Source organism: Astatotilapia calliptera, chromosome 11 (assembly GCF_964374335.1).
Source record: "Astatotilapia calliptera chromosome 11, fAstCal68.1, whole genome shotgun sequence".
Lineage (NCBI taxonomy): Eukaryota > Metazoa > Chordata > Actinopteri > Cichliformes > Cichlidae > Astatotilapia > Astatotilapia calliptera.
In genome coordinates this window covers 20,782,115-20,801,315 of record NC_137432.1, presented here as the reverse complement: position 1 = coordinate 20,801,315, position 19,201 = coordinate 20,782,115, and the positions used below count along the sequence as shown (strand labels likewise).

General features: G+C 40.8%; 3 protein-coding genes across 4 annotated transcripts; 1 reads left to right on the top strand and 2 right to left on the bottom strand.

The window, feature by feature from the left end:
• The first annotated feature begins 4,254 nt into the window (after positions 1-4,254).
• Positions 4,255-6,316, top strand: LOC113032567 (hairy/enhancer-of-split related with YRPW motif protein 1-like). Its single transcript, XM_026185559.2, has 5 exons — positions 4,255-4,449; positions 4,616-4,688; positions 4,784-4,867; positions 4,959-5,040; positions 5,151-6,316. The coding sequence occupies exons 1-5, from the start codon at positions 4,364-4,366 to the stop codon at positions 5,771-5,773; spliced, it is 948 nt and encodes a 315-aa protein (XP_026041344.1). The 5' UTR covers positions 4,255-4,363; the 3' UTR covers positions 5,774-6,316.
• A 3,309-nt stretch (positions 6,317-9,625) lies between these two features.
• Positions 9,626-13,613, bottom strand: stmn2a (stathmin 2a). Of its 2 annotated transcripts, XR_003273898.2 has the most exons (6): positions 13,453-13,613; positions 11,745-11,840; positions 11,410-11,582; positions 11,068-11,259; positions 10,860-10,969; positions 9,626-10,356 (listed from the first exon to the last, which is right to left on the bottom strand). XR_003273898.2 is itself a non-coding variant. In XM_026185560.2 (5 exons), exons 1-5 carry the CDS (start codon positions 13,469-13,471, stop codon positions 10,910-10,912), a joined length of 540 nt encoding a protein of 179 aa, XP_026041345.2. In that variant the 5' UTR covers positions 13,472-13,612; the 3' UTR covers positions 9,626-10,909. The 2 variants fall into 2 exon arrangements, 1 of the variants encoding a protein (XP_026041345.2); XM_026185560.2 differs by having other exon boundaries at positions 9,626-10,969; positions 13,453-13,612.
• Positions 13,614-15,073: 1,460 nt separating this feature from the next.
• On the bottom strand, positions 15,074-19,184 carry upp1 (uridine phosphorylase 1). Its single transcript, XM_026183709.2, has 8 exons — positions 18,990-19,184; positions 18,692-18,734; positions 18,231-18,342; positions 17,966-18,124; positions 17,710-17,824; positions 16,315-16,524; positions 16,067-16,213; positions 15,074-15,982 (listed from the first exon to the last, which is right to left on the bottom strand). The coding sequence occupies exons 2-8, from the start codon at positions 18,727-18,729 to the stop codon at positions 15,831-15,833; spliced, it is 933 nt and encodes a 310-aa protein (XP_026039494.1). The 5' UTR covers positions 18,730-18,734; positions 18,990-19,184; the 3' UTR covers positions 15,074-15,830.
• Positions 19,185-19,201: the final 17 nt, after the last annotated feature.

Genomic DNA, 19,201 nt, shown 5'->3' with positions numbered 1-19,201 from the left:
AAAGAGAGGGGACAGACAGGAAACTGTGGCCCATAGGATAACATTGTTGCATGAAAGCTGTCTGGGAGACATTTCCCTCAGTCAAACAACCTATTGAGGACCAGCATGGGTGGCATTTTCCTTGCCTTACATAATAATGTCATACCTAATGTAAATGCGCAGCAAAGCTCACACCTTTGGGCAAACATCGTCCAAATATGGATGAGGAAATTATCTCACACACATTAACAGACACATACATACAGCACACAAACCCACAGTTCACTCCAGCAGTTGTTGAGTGACAGGTATAAGATGTCAGGATGGTGTGCGCACAGGACGCAGGCACGGCTGTGAGCGTTGCTGCTGCCGACAGCCCCAACGGTTGACATAGTAAATCAATCCTGATGGGAGGGAGGGTAGGATGAAGGCGGAGAGGAGAGGGCAGGGGGTGGGGGTGTGGGGTCCAATGGGACTGAGCCGGCCTCCGTCAGACACACTCAGCCACTCAGCCAGCCAGGGAGAGACGGCCGACGGGTGGGAGAACACTCGCCGGGAAGCGCTCACACGGAGATTGAGTTACCACGGAATTAGATCAGGGTTGTGGGAAACAGCACCTCCTAAACACACTTGCACGCTCTCAGTCGCACACACATAAACACATGCAAACACACCAGCGCACACTCAGGCCGTGCTCTTGCACACAAAGAGTCACCAAGGGAAACCTGAGGGAAGATTGAGGAAGGCAGCTGGGCACACGCCAGTTTCAAACAAATGCTTGCTTATACCTTTTAGCTTCCTGGCACTGGGTTGAGAGGGGTTTCTAGAAATCGGTGCCGAGTTACGCCCACGTTCAATAGGCAGACTGGTAAGCTGTTGGAGTTATTAAATGTAAAGATGGTAGTCAAACAACACAAATGAGCCAAAGCCAAACACACTCTAACAGAACAGGACATTCACGTCCAGCGTCACCAAAAGTGGACTGGGAAGGGCGAGGAGATGTTGCGATACCACAGGTGAAAAGTCAAGGTTTTTAAAAGACGAATCGTAATTATGTTTAATGGGCCACAGGAATGTCAGCTCTAATGTGAATGACCTTGATGGTCAGGTGTGAGGAGAGTGGTTTGTGTTGCCATAATGGCCCTATTTCCATAATAGTATCATAAACAGTGCAAAAGAGTGAGCATAAATATATTCAGATTGACATGTAGCAGAGTCACTGGAAGGCCAAGAAGGCACAGTTCATGCATCTTGCATGAGAAATTCAGTCCAAAAAGGGAGCAGGCAGGCTGTGAGTATTTTTCAGCACTGGATTAAGCACATGTTAGGATCTATAAATCCTCCAAGTGGGAGTATGGGAATGTGGAAATGCATGAAATGGATGAAGGTAGGCATGACAAGGAGAGGAGATTAGGTGGGGGTCTGTGCATGTATCTGTGTGTGAGGGATGGTGTGAAGGCTCATCCGCGCTCACTGCATCAACAGAGTGACCGAAGCTCGCACATTGTATCTGTCACCACTGAAGCCCCTCTGACATTCTGGGACCAGCGTGTTGGCCTCCAGTTGCTCCATAGAATCAAGCTCTCATCCGCACTTGTCTAGCTCCCAGCGTACAAAGTTAACAACTGACCTGATGGACAGAGGAGAGAAACAGCTGCTTCTCTACAAGGCACTGGAATTGAAGACAGCAGGGGCACTGCGCTCCCGCTGACAGCCTTAACAGACATGTCAGGCACATGTCAGAGCAGGCGCTATATCCCAACATCAAGTCATTTTTCCAGACCTTCCATCAGACAGAAAAGACTAACATTCACCTGTTTCTTTATCTTAACTGCTTTCTATTCTTGGTTCATTTGTGGTTAAATGTGTATTTTTCAAAAGCCTGGTAAGGTGATGGTTCTAAAACTTTTGTTTTTAAGTAATTAAACCAAATTTCTGTTACAAGAGAAAACAATTTTAGATTTATTAATTAAATGTGCTTACAATATGACCATAAAGTGCTCTTTGTGCAGGGAAGATATGTTGTAATTGGATCACATCCTACCATATATTGCATATGGAAACACTTTATCTGCAGGGTAACTACTGATCTTATTTGTTGGCAAATATAGTGATATATATAAGCATCAAATTTCCAGCTTTGTGGAGGATAAAACAGCAGAAAATATATATATTCGGGGATCTAAAAGTTGCACTATCATGTAGTATTTGTGTAAATGTACAAATATTACTTTCTATTTTTGTTTTACAATAATAGAAATTGTATATAATAGAAATTAGATATGGTTTTACACCATATACATGATATATGGTATACATACATGACAGCAGAAGTGCTGAGATTGTTCAATAAAAGTAGCAATACCAAAATTCAAAAATAAAGTAACATAAAGTAAATAAAGTAAGTCCCACATTCACATTATTGTTTTAACCTGTAACCCTGTAAGTGTATCTAAAAGTGTATCTAATTACTTATTAATACATGAGTTTTTGTGAGTTTTTACCCCTCAAAATCCAAAAGAATTTGGACAACATTTTAAGAGATAAATTGCCAAAAAAAAAAAAAAGAAAGCCAAATGTAGCAAAAAATTACAAGTTAGTTAAAACTCTTTTTTTAAGTGATTTTTTCTAGTATTTTATATTCTAGGTTTTTATAGTTCAGTTAAGAATGTAAGAATTGTTTTTATCACATAAAGTATCAAGAGTAAGCGATTGTATTTTGCAGAAAATGTTCGATGGGAATATTTTAATGTGATATATGATTGACTTTTTTTTATTGTTTCTACTGAAATTATGGAGTCTTGATGCTGTAGGTGTGTAAAGTTGGCCTTATTTTAACTACTAACTGTAACTGTACTTTTAGTAGTGTAGGGTAGTATAAATAAACCAAATTTTGTGAGATTCCCATGTTACTGCCCTGTGGGAAGCACTAAAAGGTCAGCTTGTAAGACAAACATCCCTGTTTTTGGTTCTGTTTCTATTTATTTTACAGTTTTCCAAGAGTATTTTATTAGTTTAAATATCTCATAAAGTACAAGAATGTTTTCAAACCAGAAAAATCATAAAACGCTACATTTAAAATCCCTAAAACATAAGAGATCTGTTGTGGGTTCTTCTGAGTACACAAAAGAAAGAAATCAATGTGAAAACTAACAAATATCTCAAAGAGAAATAGTAAAACATCAAATAAAGTACAAACACCTAAACTTTGTACTGTAGGTACAATACTAATGTCTAACAATGTCTAATAATGTACACACTTTCTTTCTTTCTTTCTTTCTAACATATTTATATATTCACACTGGCCACAAGTGAAAGAGAACTTAGACTGAACAGCATCATTGCACATTAGCACGACTTCTCCAAGTCCTGGAACTTAGTTGGAGAGATATAAATATCTAAATACATAAATATAGAAATATCATTTGCCCAACAGGAATCCCCTCACTTGATGTTTTGAACTAGAACTTCTTTTATTTATCCTTCCCTGACAAACCATGCCTCCACAGCGAAAGAGACCCCCCTCCCAACTAAAAGATTTGATATGCCCCTAAACTAAAAACATATGCCTAAAGGAATCAGTTACACAGTAGCGCTAGCACTGAAATCTCCCATGTTTCATAGTTTGCCCCCCTGACCCGCTTGTATTAGTGGGGTCACCCTATCACACTTCTGCAGACGCCCCCCTGTTCCCCTTGTGTTCCTTATTTTACGCCCAAAGCAGCTTTACCTGCTGTTATAGTTTCTATAGCTGCTTATAGCTCAAGCTTAAGAAAAAATTTCTGTTTTTTTGCACACTGCACTGCAGAGAGACGAATGTTCACCCAGCGGGTGTATGGCTCCATTGGAAGGTCTGCCTGCCTGTTGACCTGTTTGCAGAAGGTTTAGAGGAGGAAGTTCCCCAGGAGAGCGTGGACACGCTAGCCCACTGTGGAGTCTCCTGGCTGATCAGTGACACTCTGGAACCACATGGTTGAAGACAGTCAGCTAATAGACCATCCAACCTTTATAATGCAGGAGAAGAATCTATGCTGCAGTCACTCCAGCTCTCTACAGGATGGATTAAAATGTTTAATTAATACATTGTTTTTATATATAGATTCATAATGTGATATCATTGTTTCAGACCACTTTTATTAGGATGATGCTCTTTGATCCCTCAAAACTTCATTGATATTTTTAAGGCCCCCGTCACTCAAGCCTCAGCTCGATTCTGACTGGCTCAAGTCTGTCAGAGCCCCGCCCACATCATTCCGGTCACCCCGCCCTCCTCTCCGCCGTGTGAAAACAGTCACAGCAGATGCAGATCAGACAGTTTTAAACTGTTACGCATACCTCGTGCTGTCTGTGCCCCGAGAGAAGAGATTGAAGGCTTGAAGGCGAAATGAAGCGAAGCCACAACTACAGCTCATCGGACAGCGACCTGGACGACACTGTTGAGGTGGAGAAGGACAGTGGGGATGAAAATGGGTATGTTAACTTTTTTTTTTTTTTTTTTTTAAGAAAATCAACCTATACGACATGTTTTAATTAAGAATTGGGTGTTTTTTGCGTTATTCCCTACATATCCTGTTTTTTTTTTAAAGTGCTCTTTAATGTATTGCCTCAACATCGTTTTTTGTTTTTACTTTTTTAGTCAAATTGACTCCCACGGATCGATGTCACTCTCCACAACCACGCAAGTCCAAGCCAGAAAAAGGCGCAGAGGGGTATGTGAACCGCGTTTCCCGCTCTTGTTTAATAGTTTCCAAAGTTTCTCATCCTCTGCACGATTGAATTAATGTTGAAATATGTTTTCAAACAGATCATTGAGAAACGGAGACGTGACCGGATCAACAACAGTTTGTCAGAGCTGAGAAGATTGGTGCCGAGTGCTTTTGAGAAACAGGTATGTTATTCTTCATTTTATTTGGCACACACAATTTTGTTGATAGATAATATATAACTGAAAGAGACGCTTTATTATAACGTCTTTGCAGGGATCTGCTAAACTGGAGAAAGCAGAAATACTCCAAATGACAGTGGACCATTTGAAGATGCTTCATGCTTCTGGTGGGAAAGGTAGTGGATATTTTCTTTGAATAAATGCATGTTTCAGCTCTGGTATTAATAAATATGACATATTCTTTGAGTAACACGTTTATTTAACCATGTTTGTTCTTTTCTCACAGGTTACTTTGAAGCTCACGCTCTTGCTAAGGATTACCGCAGCCTGGGCTTCAGGGAGTGCCTGGCAGAGACAGCTCGCTACCTGAGCATCATAGAGGGTCGGGACAGCACAGACACCCTCCGTGTACGTTTGGTGTCCCACCTCAGCAACTATGCCTCTCAGAGGGAGGTGCACACTGGACTGGAACACTTAGCCTGGGGCTCTGCCTACGGGGCTACTCCTGCCCGTCTACCCCACCCACTCCTTGTACAGCACCCCCAGGGCAGGACACCTGCATCCAGAACCGCCAGTAGCCAGGCCCCTTCCTCCTCCTCTTCACCCTCATCATCATCTTCCTCCTCCTCCTCCTCCTCCACTGAGACATCTGGGACATCCAGACTCAGTGCCATGCCCCCCACAGAGTCCCTCAGGGTTGCCCCCAATGGCTCTCTACCCCTCAGTCTTCCCATGCCAACAACCAAGCTTTCTCCACCACTGGTCTCATCTCTGTCCTCGCTTTCGGCCTTCCCCCTCTCCTTTAGCGCATTCCCCCTCCTTTCCCCGACAGCCGTCAGCACCGTGAGTCCCTCCTCCACACTGTCAAAACCTTACAGGCCATGGGGCATGGAGATCGGGGCCTTCTGAAGCCAATCCCTGGACTGAGGGCAACAGCTGAGCTGTGTCCACCGTCACATACAGACTGCTTCAACTGTTTTACAACAATAAAATACAGGGGAACAAAACTGATTTTATTTTATTAAGCATAAGGAACAAGTGGGAGCGGTTGCTAGAGGATCTAATTTCTCATTTACTTTTAACAAGTAAAAAAAAGTATTTTTATGTTATTAAATGAAATCATAAACTAATTTAGCTAGCCTGCACTGCCTCCAGGTTGAGGACTGTTGTAATGGTATGATAAATGGGTCATGGATTGATTTACAATAAGCACAAAATTAGAGATCAGCTGTTGTAGGCCATATACTGAAATATACAAATCTACACCTGGCGTAACATAGATTAACTTAATTATGTCAGCTTTCCTTATGATTTTGGGAACTACAGTGACAATAAATATGCATATTATGTGCGCAACTTTTGGGAAAATAACTTTTTAAGGTTTGGAAACCTGGATTCTTGTACCTGTTTGTAATATTTTTGTACCAATAAATTGATTCTAAATATATACAACATGGTTATAAAAGAATGTGTATTTCTGTTGCCTTCACTTCTTTCATTCCTTTTTGGTTCTTATCATGTATACCATGTTGTTGCTTTTCACATTCATTCACATGCAGCCAAGTCCTACATACAAGCAGACGACAGAAGCTCCTTTACTCATAAAGCCCATACATTCCCATAATGACACACAATCTGCAGGTGCACTTCTATTGCAGTCTCATAGAAGTCAATCATGAGCTAATGAGGTCCTGGCTATTGACTGAAAGGTAATTCCTTTACTGTGTGCCAGGTAAGTAACTGAATTCGACAGCATTGTTGCCCTTATGAATACACAGGAAATCATTAAGAGCCAGAGGAAATCCTTTACAATGTTACCCTGACCTCACCAGCTCAGGTTGGTCTGGAACGGAGACAATAGTGTGAACAGTATGAGGACATTGGAGGAAAGAGGTTGAAAAGTAACAACAACACTCAGGCAGCTGGACCCATAAATCACTGTTCCGCATTTTAGGTACTGTTTTTGTTTCTGTCTTTTAGAGGCATGGCTTTTAAGGGGTTCATTGTTTTAATGGCTTGGTCTTTTATCCATGCATGAAGCACATCAGGCATTCAGGTGGGGCATCTGCTGTCTGAATTGTATTCCCCCAGGGCTTTAAGTCACATGCTGTAAATAATAAATCAGATTATGAAAACTAAAATGTCAACAGCAGATTTTAGGGAATCTAATATTCTAATTCAGCCAGTCAGTAATACTGTTAATATTGTTGCCTATATTCCTGTTTAGCATATTATATATTTTGTTCCAGTTTTGAAGGGTTGTAGGGTTTTGTTTTGTTTTGGGAGGGTTCTGGTCCCAAATAAATCTGACACTGCCACCTGCTGGTGGAAAGCTTAAGTACAGTTAGAAGAATTCAACCCCCCAGAGCTGGTGGCTCAGTTATGGCACTGTGTTGTGGAAAACTGGGCCCAAACCTTAGGGAAGGTTTACTGCAGTTTAACACAACGTGTGATGAAATATTTCTCTCCAGAGAGGACACGATGCTCCCGAGTGATATGATGAGTACAGAAATCATGTGAATCATATGCTGTCCCCTCCACGGGCACAAAAGAATAAGTGCACATGGTGAAAATGCCTTAGTAGGGCACTGCGTTTCCCATATATGGAATAACCGTTTTTTCCCCACTATTTCCACTGCTGCACAGCAAACAATAACTGTTGATAACCAATTTGACAAGTTTTGTTTTTTAAATTGTAAACAAATACAGTTTAAGACAGTGTCGCCGTCACAGTGTAATTCAGTTAAACAAGTAAGCTGAAGTGTCCATCATATTGACCAATCACATTAGGATCCGTCATCCGTTGGGTTCCGCCTCCAGACAGTCGAAAGTAAGTTTAGCGAGCGCGTACGTGTTGGTTTAGCAGGGTGTGTGTAAGCAGGCTTTCTCCACAGAGCACCCGCCAGAGCGTAAAATTGTAGCAGCACGTGCAAAGCAGCTAGCGTGCACGATGGCTTCTTTGTGCGCGTTGCTGGATGGATTGGAATGTAATTGTGTCCCTGAAATGTTTTTGCTCGTGCATGTGTTATGTCATAAATATAATTCCATACAGAAGCACCATGATGTCTTTTTCCGCCACTCCTTTGTAGATTTGCAAAAAGAAAGTTATAACTTGCCTTCAAGACCTTGAAAGGCAACCTCAACATTGAAGTTTACCGGAAGCCCACACACACGGACCAGTACCTCCTCTTTGACTCCCATCACCCTCTGGAACACAAACTTGGAGTAATTAGGACCCTACACCACCGGGCAGAACATGTTCCCTCTAAGCCTGAAGGGAAAAAGAAGGAACACACACATGTAAAGGAAGCACTTAAAACATGCGGTTATCCTAATTGGGCGTTTATAAAGTCAGCAAAGATGCACAGGAAAGAAGATCAGACACCAGCGAGGGAGGATAAGAAAGACAGACGCAACAACATTGTCATCCCCTATGTAGCTGGTGTATCCGAGAAACTCAGGAGGGTTCTCTCCAAGCACGACATCCCGGTGCATTTCAGACCCAGCAACACACTCAGACAAAAGCTGGTTCACCCGAAAGACAAAGCTCCTAAACACAAACTTAACAATGTGGTGTATGCTGTACAGTGCAGCGAGGAATGCCCAGACCTCCACATCGGAGAGACCAAACAACCCCCAGAAGAGCCACCTCCACAGGACAAGACTCAGCAGTCCATCTGCATCTAAAGGACAAAGGTCACTCTTTCAAGGATGCCAATGTTCACATTTTGGACAGAGAGGACAGATGGTTTGAAAGATGAGTGAAAGAAGCCATTTACGTCCACTGTGAGCGACCATCTTTGAACAGAGGCGGTGGTTTACGACACCAACTCTCTGCCATCTATAATCCAGTTTTGAGATCCCTTCCCAGACGCCTTAACACCCACTCACATCCTGGGCCATCTGACCTCAGGAAATCACATGATAGGGAGGGGCCAGGTTTCACGATGAGCTCACCCAAAACCCTGGCTGATTGTAACCCACACCCGCTTTCACACCTTGGCTCATGTGATTAGGTACAGGATCATCAGGGGGTCCTTTGTCCCTCTTTGGGGGGAAACTCCCACTGGGTTTAAATCTGGGACTCTCCACTATTTGACCTTAGAACTGAAGAAGCTTCTCAGATGAGAGGTGAAACGTCTTCAAGCAACTCATAGAAGTCCAGACGCTTTTCTTTCCAAGCTCCTTTGACTACGATGACCTGGATGACTGAGAACCTTCACAGACATATAGCTCTCCTTAGGATCATTGCCCTGTTGCACCAACCAATTTTGGCCAGCCTTTAGCGTTATTTGTCTCTAGAAAACTTTGGCATACAGAGGAGAGCCTAGATGCTCAGGTCCTACAAATGTAAAACAAGCCCAAATCATTACACCGCCACTGTCGGGCTTCACAGTTGGTATAAAATGTTTGTGTTGATGTTCTGTATTTTATTTTTGCCAAATATGGGGCTGTGCATTATGGTAAACCATCTCCACTTTGACGGCTTCTCTCCACTTTAAATTTTTCAGAAACGACCTCATGACCATTCCCAAATCATAGCTGATGTTTTTCGTCCTTGGCATTGTGTTAACACACAACTGCTCCAGACCATCCAACTGTAAAAATAAAACCCTCTGCTTTTATAGAGGTGCTCATACTTGCTGATGATCAATTACATATCTGTACATTTTAACTACTCTAAACACTGCAATAATAAAAATGTTAAAACTCTATTAAAATCAGATTAGAATACAAATTTACAGGAAGATTCTCAGGATGTGTAGATAACTGGTTCTTTTATTTGGCAGTTTACAGAAAAGTTTCAGATGGTGCATGCCATGTTCACAGAACCCCAAACTTTTATTCAGCAAAGCTTTCACAGAGAAATAGATGGAGGGAGAAAAACAAGCAGCAGAAGATGCAGGCAGATATCAGTGGTACTGTATATTAAAAAGAGACTAGTTTAGTGTGCTGAATGTAAAGCATCCTGCATCCATTCTCTATCTAACCCCCTAAATGAGAGAAGGTGCTGATGATGCCTCAAGGTAATTCTTCATTCACACACACCCACACAGACATACGTAATGTTCACACTATCAATATCAAGATGGGAGCAACAGCACATTCTACTGTCCAAGACACTATGCATGATACCAGTATGGTGTCATAACATTCACAACTTTATAAGGTTCATTCCCAATACCGTGTTCTTAACAAAGCTATTCGTTTGGGTAACGATGGATTCATCGAAAAATGGCGCCGTCGGGGTAAAGTGGTAATCTGCAAGTGTATAAACAGTTGCTCCCATTGGGCATAGACATTCTTAATAACAATAAAGCACCTATTGAGCTCATTTCAGAGGAAGTGGACTTCTATGTATCTGTGGGGATTCGATTATTGTTAAGTTCCAAGTGTGCGTGTTGAGAATGAGTAGGTGCGCGTGAGGGAGATACAGATGAGATACGTTGATATCTTGAGGAGTCTGTAGTCTGGAAACACCAACCGTCATTCTTCACAAAAGACACAGCAAAAAACATCATTATCAGGACATCATCGGGAATCAATGCAAATGCCTGTCTACAGCCAACTCACACCACTGAGAGCTTCCACAAGAAAATGGTCGCAGAGTCAAACTTCAAGAACTGAACATTAATCAAAGACAAAGAAAATATTAGATAGATAGATAGATAGATAGATAGATAGATAGATAGATAGATAGATAGATAGATAGATAGATAGATAGATAGATAGATAGATAGATAGATAGATAGATAGATAGATAGATAAAAGTACTGACAAAATTAAAGCCAATAAAACCCATATTCTTTCAATTTCTCTTAAATCAACAAAACCATTCAATTCTCAAGATGAGTGTTATTCATGTTTATATCCACTGATAATACTGATAATAGTGAGTACTGGTGGCATGGTGGGTTGTGATATAGTGGTGAGGTCCTTGAACCTCTCAGCCTCCAGGGTTGAGTGTCTGTTACGAAGAGGGTGAAGGCTCTACCGAGGAAGGGGACAGGACTGGGTGGATGGAAGTCTGGACTCGTGTGAGGCTCATGCTGTCAGCTCTTCCCTCAGCTCTTTGTTTCTGCGCACCACAGCCGCGTGTTTCTCCTGGAAACGTCACAACAGCACAGTGAGAATGATTACTCATCAGGACGCTGCCCAGCCCCTTTCATATGCTTTTAGTTCTGATAAAGCTGACGACTCACCTTCTCTTGTAGGCGCTCCATCATGGCCGCCAGGTGGGCTTCACGGTTCTCCTTGATCTGCTCCATCTTCATCTGGAGCTTCTCCTCAGCCATCTTGCTGAAATTACTGTTCTCTTCCATAGCCTTTAGCAACACGTCCCTCTCATGTTCTCGCTTTTCTGCCAAAGCCCTCAGCACCTGGGCCTCTTGGTACTGAATATACAGAAGTATTCAAATTGAATCATTTGCACCTCCATCTTGTAACATGAATTATTCATTTTCCATAGTTAAATGTCTCAAAGATTTCTTTTGTTTTACAGTTTAAACACCTAAAGCTTGTTGACATCGATGCAATATACTCACCTTCCTCCGTTCTTCAGCTGCCTCGAGTTTCTTCTCAATGTCGTCCAAGGAGATATCCCTCTTTGGGGGTGAGGGAAGGTTGTGGGCTACATCTGACACTGGAGACTGAGGCTTGAGAATCACCTCAAAAGCCTGACCCGAGGCCCGCTTGTTTATAGGTTTCACCTCCATGTCTGTAAATGACACAATTACAATGCTAATGGTAGCAAAGTCAAGACATATTACTGTATCAGTCCAATGATACGTATTTTTTGTCTAAAATCTGAAAGAAATCATCAACATGGAGTTAGCTTGTTTAATTTAAAAGAAAATCCATGATTCAGCTGATTTTGTACCTTCAAAGTCACACACAAGCTTATTGCGTGGCTCTGGGTAGAAGCAGGAGCAGATGAGGGAGAGGACAGACAGCTCCTTCATCTTCTCTTTGTATGCTGCAAGAACATAAAACCATAAAACAAACACAGCATTATCCATTTGTCACAACCAACATTGTCACAAATGGATACATATAGTTGAGATTTTCAATTTGATTACTTGTTAAGAAAGGGGAAATTCTCAACAAGCCTGTTAGCTCAGATGACTGCCTAATGAGCTGTTAAAAGTCTGAAATGTATCTAAGTGCAGCACTGCTTAATAATTAATTGGATGAATGTATTCTGTGAGCATTATCAAACTAAGAGCATAACAAACATTACTTTTACTGAAGTTCACATGTGAGCTAAAATCAGGACATGAAACAGCTTTGTCCAATAATGCGCCTCGGTCACCGTGGTGTCATAGTCATAAAAAACACCAGATTAATGACCTGAACGTTCTTTTTTTAATTAACTTTCACTAGATCTTTGGACTATTTTTAATCTTCACCGCCAGTTCTTCGTGCTCTTTCTATTTTTGACAAAGTGCCCACCTGGCTCTTCAGGACTACAGATTGTCAGTGCTGCTATGCCTTCTGCTGCAAAGGCCAGCGTGTGAAGCAGCCCCTTGCTGCAGGGCTGGCCTGCCTCCCACCCTGCCGTACACCTGTCTGGTTAACTACAAATCTATGCTACTACATGCAGAATAGTGAGTTGGCACATTATATTTTATGTAAAAAAAAACCCTGAAGGAATGGGTGGCTTATATTAAGAATTTTGTAAAATAGGTAGCCAAAAACAAACAAACCCATGCTAAATGTCTGGCCTACAACAATAACTACCCATCAGAAGAGATGACTAGCGTAAAATCTAGTTCCTAATATCAGTGTGCTAACTCTACCTACATTTTATTTTTGTAACATATATCAATAATGAATTTTTGGAAAATAAACTGCAGCACCTCTGCCACAGCTGGTGCAATCCTTTGCAAGGAATAGATAAGGAAAGCTAAAGACATGAATAAAGGGTGCAATCTTATAACCGACAACAATCATCTTAAAGAGACGTTTAAGTGACAAAAAAAGTGAAACGATCACCTGCACCTTTCATTATAGCCACATGAATGTAAAAGTCAAACAGATGAAGCCTCCAAATGATTTGGTGTCGGCTAAATGATCGGCAACCCAGCATCTTGGGTGCGGTCCGTCTGCATTATGCTGCATGTTGGGGCCGCTGTAGCGTGAACCGCAGGTGGAGCATTGTAAGGTTAGTAAACCCCTCTCAGGCAGCCCATATTGTATAATTACACAATGTTACCTAACACAATTGTTATATAAAAATGAATATGTTTACATAGGTAGGATAATATAGGAGATTTTTCAGTAACCTAACGACAGAGGATGCTCGGCGTGAGCCCACATTCTTATCATCAATAGAGTCCTGCGTGGAGACAATAGTCTGCAGAAATGTGATTTAATGCAATTTAGTGTTGAAAACGGCAAAGAAAGCTTTTATTTTATTTTATTTTATCTATTTATATATTTATTTTTATGGTGGAGCTGTTACAGAAGCACGACCACCAGCCGGTAGGCTACACCGGGCCGACACAGACCTTCCGCAAAAATCCTGCACCTGTACCGTGCATCCATCCCGCTTTAATCCATCTGAACCCATCCAGACTAATGCTTACCGGTTGCTGTTTTAGCCATGGCTGATGTATTTCTCCGCAGAGGATGCTGTAGATCTGTTCTGGTGAGCGGTGATGCTGCTTAAGGCACTGAGTCAGCGAAGAGACGGAGGAAGGATCGGATAGCAGACGGGAGGTGGGCACGCACGGGAGCGCGCAAACAGACCCTCCTCTCACGCGCCGCGCGTCTTACACCACCCAGTGTAGGCTAGAAGCTCAAAATACTGAGACACCACAGAATAAAGCCGTTATCTGTCCTCAAGCCTGAATAATAATGTAATAATAATGTGTTTGAGAACGATCCAAGTTAACAGTGCAAAAAATATAGGCCAGAAATAAAATACACCAACATTGTCACTTTTTTTGCGTAAAGAAGTGAATATCCTGGTGTGCAGATGATTCACCACACTGACAACAACCGATATTTCCTCAACCTGCAACTGTGTCATGATATAGTCCAGTATGAAGAAGTTACAGGAATTATAAATGACTAAAGTTTAGATTGAAAAAAACAAAACCAAAGTCTACGTGATTATAACACCTGCATTCACATACTGATTCGTGTCAAAGCTGTGGCGGTGAAAAGGATCTGTTAAACTAAAGCAAAAAGATAATACTGTAACATAAGTAAGAATGAAGACTTCTTCACCGAGCTGCTGCAGACTGCCACGCCTGCTGGTCAAAAATATCAGCAATGACACTCGCCATTAGTCAGAGTGTTCAATTTTATCTCAACCTTTAATGCGTCATCTATCACCAGCATTAGACAAAAGAGGGAATGAGTGTACTAAAGTTATTCCTCTGACCAAAGCAGTCCAAAGTAACTTCAGTCTCAGCAGATCTTTCTAGAAAATGAACCCTGTGACACCAGCTGAAAATTTTAAAACCAGGTGTTTTCCCCATATAGCTGATTTTAACAGACAAACTAGGTTAGACCAAGGTTAGTATTCATGATTTTGACTCGAATTTACATGAATTGCTGATTGATTGAAACATCTTTCAATAACTGTTCCTTCATTAAATCCAAGCCTAAGGTACGACCTCAAAGTAGGTATTCTTTCCATTTTTTTTCATTAATTGTAACAAATTAATGTAACTTTATGATAACCTTAGCAGACAACACAACAAAGCCATACTTCCTTCGGCCAGCTGTTTGTGTGTGGCTCAACACAAACCATTCTGCCAACAAAGAAACAAACAGATATATTTATACAACACTGCCTTTACATGCCTAGCTTCAAATACCTTTCTCATTTCTTATACTCGGGCGGGGGCTCAGTTGTTACATGTGTCACATTTTAACCTAGCTACCACATGGCTTAAGCTTGCTGATGAAAAACCTTTTTAACAAGTGTCCAATTTTTAACCGACTAATACTGTGTGAGCTTTTTATTACAGAAAAAGCAGCAACATGAAAAATTACTCTGACCCCTAAAAATGACAAAATACTTCCTCCCCTCAAACTTTTCTGTCTTTTCCACAAATTAACCACCGCAAAAGTGTCCTTTAATGTGGCGTTAACAGTTAATGTGACAACAACACCAGTCTACCCAAAATCTTTTAGGGAGATTATTATTATTATCATTGATAATTTACTGTTCAATCAGTACACACCAGAACACCATTTATTAATATCTTTGGCTTGTTTATTGGTCAGGATGCTGATCTTGACTTCACCAGGCTTTTCAAGAGCTGCAAATACTGACAGATCATATAACAAACTTCACATTGCATTTGTGCCGCAGTGCCTCTTACTTAAAGAATTCTTTTCTTAATATGTTGTGAAATTTCAGACTGCACAAAGCTTTACTTGCTTGCTTTATTTATGACACAAAGCAGAAATCTTTCTCAAGCGGAGTGTTGTGTTGTTGCAATTTTATATTGTGAAAGAAATGCTGAGCACATATACAAAGGTCGAAGAAACTGAATACAATCTGGATGACAATAAAAATGTAAAAAAAAATCTCCACATACACAATTAAGTTTTCAATAACAAATCTAAACCTATAAAATATTTTAAAAATGTATTTTTTATAATAGGTGTAAAAAGGTCATTTTGTTATGGCACCACTGTAAGTTTAGACTTACAGGTTCAAGTTTTACGGATCTGAAACTTTACATGTCAAGTAGAATAAGACGACCTTAACTAATACACATGAACTTAACTCACTTTAAATACAAGGGTGCTACATCAATTCAAGTTTACTTAAGAGAAATACGAAATAAAACAACAGTGTAGCGGTGCATGTTTTTATAGCAGTGTATCAACTAAATCAGTGTCAAAGGATAAATAGAAGGCATCATTTAAGTCTTTTGGAGATATTTAAAGGTATGACTTCTAGACAGAAGATCATAAGAATTTACTGTATGCTTGCATTTATTTAGCTATCTTTCGCTTTGGCATTCAGCTGCTTCTTAATGTAGTAGCCGACCAGTATCTGAGGACGCTGCTGGTAACTGTGAAGAACTTCGTGAGAGCTGCGCAGCTGATCTCCCTTCAGCCGATCCAGGAGCGTGACGCAAACCACAGCCGCTTTTCACAAACAGAGATAAAAGTTTTCAGACACAAAAAAAATGCTGTCAGAAGTAAAACGATGCTGATATTGAAATTTCTTACCTCGTAGACCACTCAGTTTACACATAGCAGCAAACACTGATGACTCCATCTCTATATTACAAACTCCTGCTTCCTGAGCTTTGTTGAGGTAGTCTTGCTTGTCCTCCTCAGTGTAGGAGCAGAAAGCGCCATCCAAACGGGCTTGCCCTACACGTGTGATCAAACAGAGAAAACAGGAAGACAGTGAAAGACTGTAGATGTTGGCAAACAGTGTACTCGCTAACACATTGATGCATCAGAACTCAAACCTTCATAGAAATCCAGCGTGCACATGGTGTTGCCTACAACTGTCTTAAACTGGTTTAGCTCCTTGCTGCACTGCAGCAGGTCCTCAGCCAGGCTTTGGTCCAGATCAGTATTGCGCACCACGGTCTTCCCAAGGATCACCTGCTCAAACCTGGGCTGAAAGGTGGGATCCACAGACTGTTTGGTGACAACAACAGTGCCAGGCTCAAGTCCTGAAAGCCAAATATAGCAGGTTAGATGAAAAAGTTTTTTAAAGTGAAAATACAAATGTAAAGATTTTAGGACAAATTACTTTATAGCCCTTTCTAGAGCATATATCTTTACTATGAAGATCTGTGGTTGTAAAATTTAGTCACAGCTTCTAGAATTGAATCACCATCGTGTGCATCATGTGCTGGAAATGTTACATGTATAGACTTCAAAATCAAAGATGCAACACAGGCCAACAGCTAAATGTTCATGCAATTGCTTGTGTAAGGCCAAGGTTGTGTAAATTTCAAAGGCAGGCTTCAAAGATCAGCTGATCTCTCTTTCAAAAATCTGATAAAATGAGTTAAAACCAAGTATTTGCAATTAATTGTGAAAATGTTTTCATGAAGCAATTTGATTAAGGAACCTTAGTCTGTTTCTTGGGATAAAAATAGAAAAATATGCCCTTTTTAAAAACAAAGACTCTGTTGTCATCTCTTGCGTCATCACACGATCCATCTACTGGAAAGTACGTGCGACACAATTACAAGGGAAATTAGCATATTCTAAATAACAAACGAATTTCTAGCTTGCTAATGCTGCACATGTATTATTATATATTTACAATGACAAAAAATATATAACCCCTCAATACTGATCTTCATTTAAGTGTAACTTTAACCTAAAATGTCACAGTTTTCCAGTCTAGTGCTCAGCATTCATCACTCTTATGCTGTCTCTCATTTTTGCTTACACCATCTCTGCTTTCCCGCTAGTTGTAATACCCGATCCTTTGAGCTTTGTTAAAATGTAACTAATAACACAGAAACCTTTGCCTCGTTTTGTCTAAACTGAAAACAAATCATTAACCTAGAGACCATTTTGTTGACAGGATCATACTTTCGCTTTCAGCTATTCACCGGTAACATTTTGTAACTGCATCTTGCACAGCTGCGCACAAGAAATAAATCAGTCCCCAAACTGACAAATATTTATCAAATTAAACAAAAAACCTTATTTTGGTTGTTTATTTTACTACAATGATTTGGAAAATGGGTCTGGTATGACATGTAATTAGTCCCATGGTAACTAAGATCCTATCACAAGCTGGTCTTTAGGCTTAATCTACAAATTAATCCCAAACAGCACCCAATTCCAAAGGGTCACTTCACCTTTCCTCAACAAGAAAAGGGCCCAAATGCACATACCTACTCCACCTGATGTCCCAATGCGTATAATTGTAACATCTGTGCACTTTGCATGATAGAGGAGCTTTATTAGCTCATGCAACATTATGGCAATAGATGGGATGCCCATTCCGTGCTGCAAAAACAAGCAGAGATATACACAATTTTTAAATGACGTTCATGATATTATTATGCATTTTGGTAGATTAACAAATACAAGTTAAGAAAACGATCATGTGGAAAACAAAATAACATTGAGGATATTGTTCTTACATACACTGACAGAGAGGACAGGGCCAACTTTGTACATGGCGTAACGATCCGTCCCAGCACAGATATTTGGATACTCAGATTTGGGGTCTTCCATACCGAGCTCAGCTGCGATGTACTCAGTGAATGCTTTCATTCTCCAGGGACTCCCACCCACACAAACAAACTACAGTAAAGCACACACATAAAGATAGACATGAGAACTGCACAGACAAAAACAGGCTCAAGGCTTTAAAATAAAAATTTAAAAAGATGACTATGGGATACATTACTTTGACATCACCAAACATATCTTGTAGGCTATGAGTTTCAGTTCCTAGACTGAAGTGGTAGAGGATGTCTTCTTTCAGTGCATCCAGGTGTGGGTTGTGTACATAAACAGGGCTTTAAGAGGGGAGAAGGATAGACATGAAAGGGTCAGTTAAAACAATGAATCACACAGATCAATGAAGAGCAATGATTGTTACGTAAATATGGTGGGTAGCTAACGGGGCAGTATTACAAATATCTTATTGGTTCTGTAAAGACGGTGTTATTTAACAATAACAAAACCGTCACGACTTTCAGGGGGGGGAAAGAAAGAAAAGAAAATCAATGGACATATATCCTGTCACACCCCAGCTTCCTCATTCCAAGACGACATTGCAGTTGACGTGTGTGAAGCGGTTTTGTCGAGTAGTACCTGCGTTTTTAAACAAATATGTCGAACATTATGTTGACCGGAACTTCTCACCTGCTGCACGGAGCGCTTCCTTCGGCCTTTGAGTCCATTTTTCCTGCGAACAGCCGAATCCGAACAAAATTACTCAGTGAGCAGAATGAAAGAAACGCATAACCACACCTGGCTGCTGAGAAAGCCTGTTACTTAGAATTTCACCAACATCTAACTCAGTTCTCGAATCTGGACAATTAAGGTTTTTGGTTTTGTTTTTACATTTAAAACAGTCACCATAGGAACATACTGTCAACATGCAGATTCAGCACTATCGCGCACCGGCTACAGGAAATACGGTAATGAGCTTCATCCTTACCTGAAAGATCAGCCAACGGGACTCACGAAACCAAACAAAAAATAAAAAGCAGATATAGATGTTTTGCTCTTTGCGAGGTTACTTTTCTGCTGCTGTCTTCCTCCGTTTCATTTCAGTATTAAAATCTGACTTAACGCCGAGAGCCGGCCCACAATGCCGTGACGTCGGATGAGTCACAGGGGTACTAAATGAGTCTCGTCACCCACTCACTT

Bases quoted from the DNA above. Each gene is read 5' to 3' on its own strand.
- stmn2a (XM_026185560.2), bottom strand. The intron at 11,583-11,744 runs GTACAAAATCAG...TGTCATTTACAG, and splicing joins GCTTGTGTGTGACTTTGAAG to ACATGGAGGTGAAACCTATA. The intron at 10,970-11,067 runs GTGAGTCGTCAG...TGACGTTTCCAG, and splicing joins TGGAGCGCCTACAAGAGAAG to GAGAAACACGCGGCTGTGGT.
- upp1 (XM_026183709.2), bottom strand. From the start codon at position 18,729: ATGGACTCAAAGGCCGAAGGAAGCGCTCCGTGCAGCAG. The intron at 18,343-18,691 runs GTGAGAAGTTCC...CCCCTCTTAAAG, and splicing joins GGAAGCGCTCCGTGCAGCAG to CCCTGTTTATGTACACAACC. The intron at 17,825-17,965 runs GTATGTAAGAAC...TTGTTTTTGCAG, and splicing joins GCCCTGTCCTCTCTGTCAGT to CACGGAATGGGCATCCCATC.
- LOC113032567 (XM_026185559.2), top strand. From the start codon at position 4,364: ATGAAGCGAAGCCACAACTACAGCTCATCGGACAGCGACCTGGACGAC. The intron at 4,450-4,615 runs GTATGTTAACTT...TTACTTTTTTAG, and splicing joins GACAGTGGGGATGAAAATGG to TCAAATTGACTCCCACGGAT. The intron at 4,868-4,958 runs GTATGTTATTCT...ACGTCTTTGCAG, and splicing joins CGAGTGCTTTTGAGAAACAG to GGATCTGCTAAACTGGAGAA.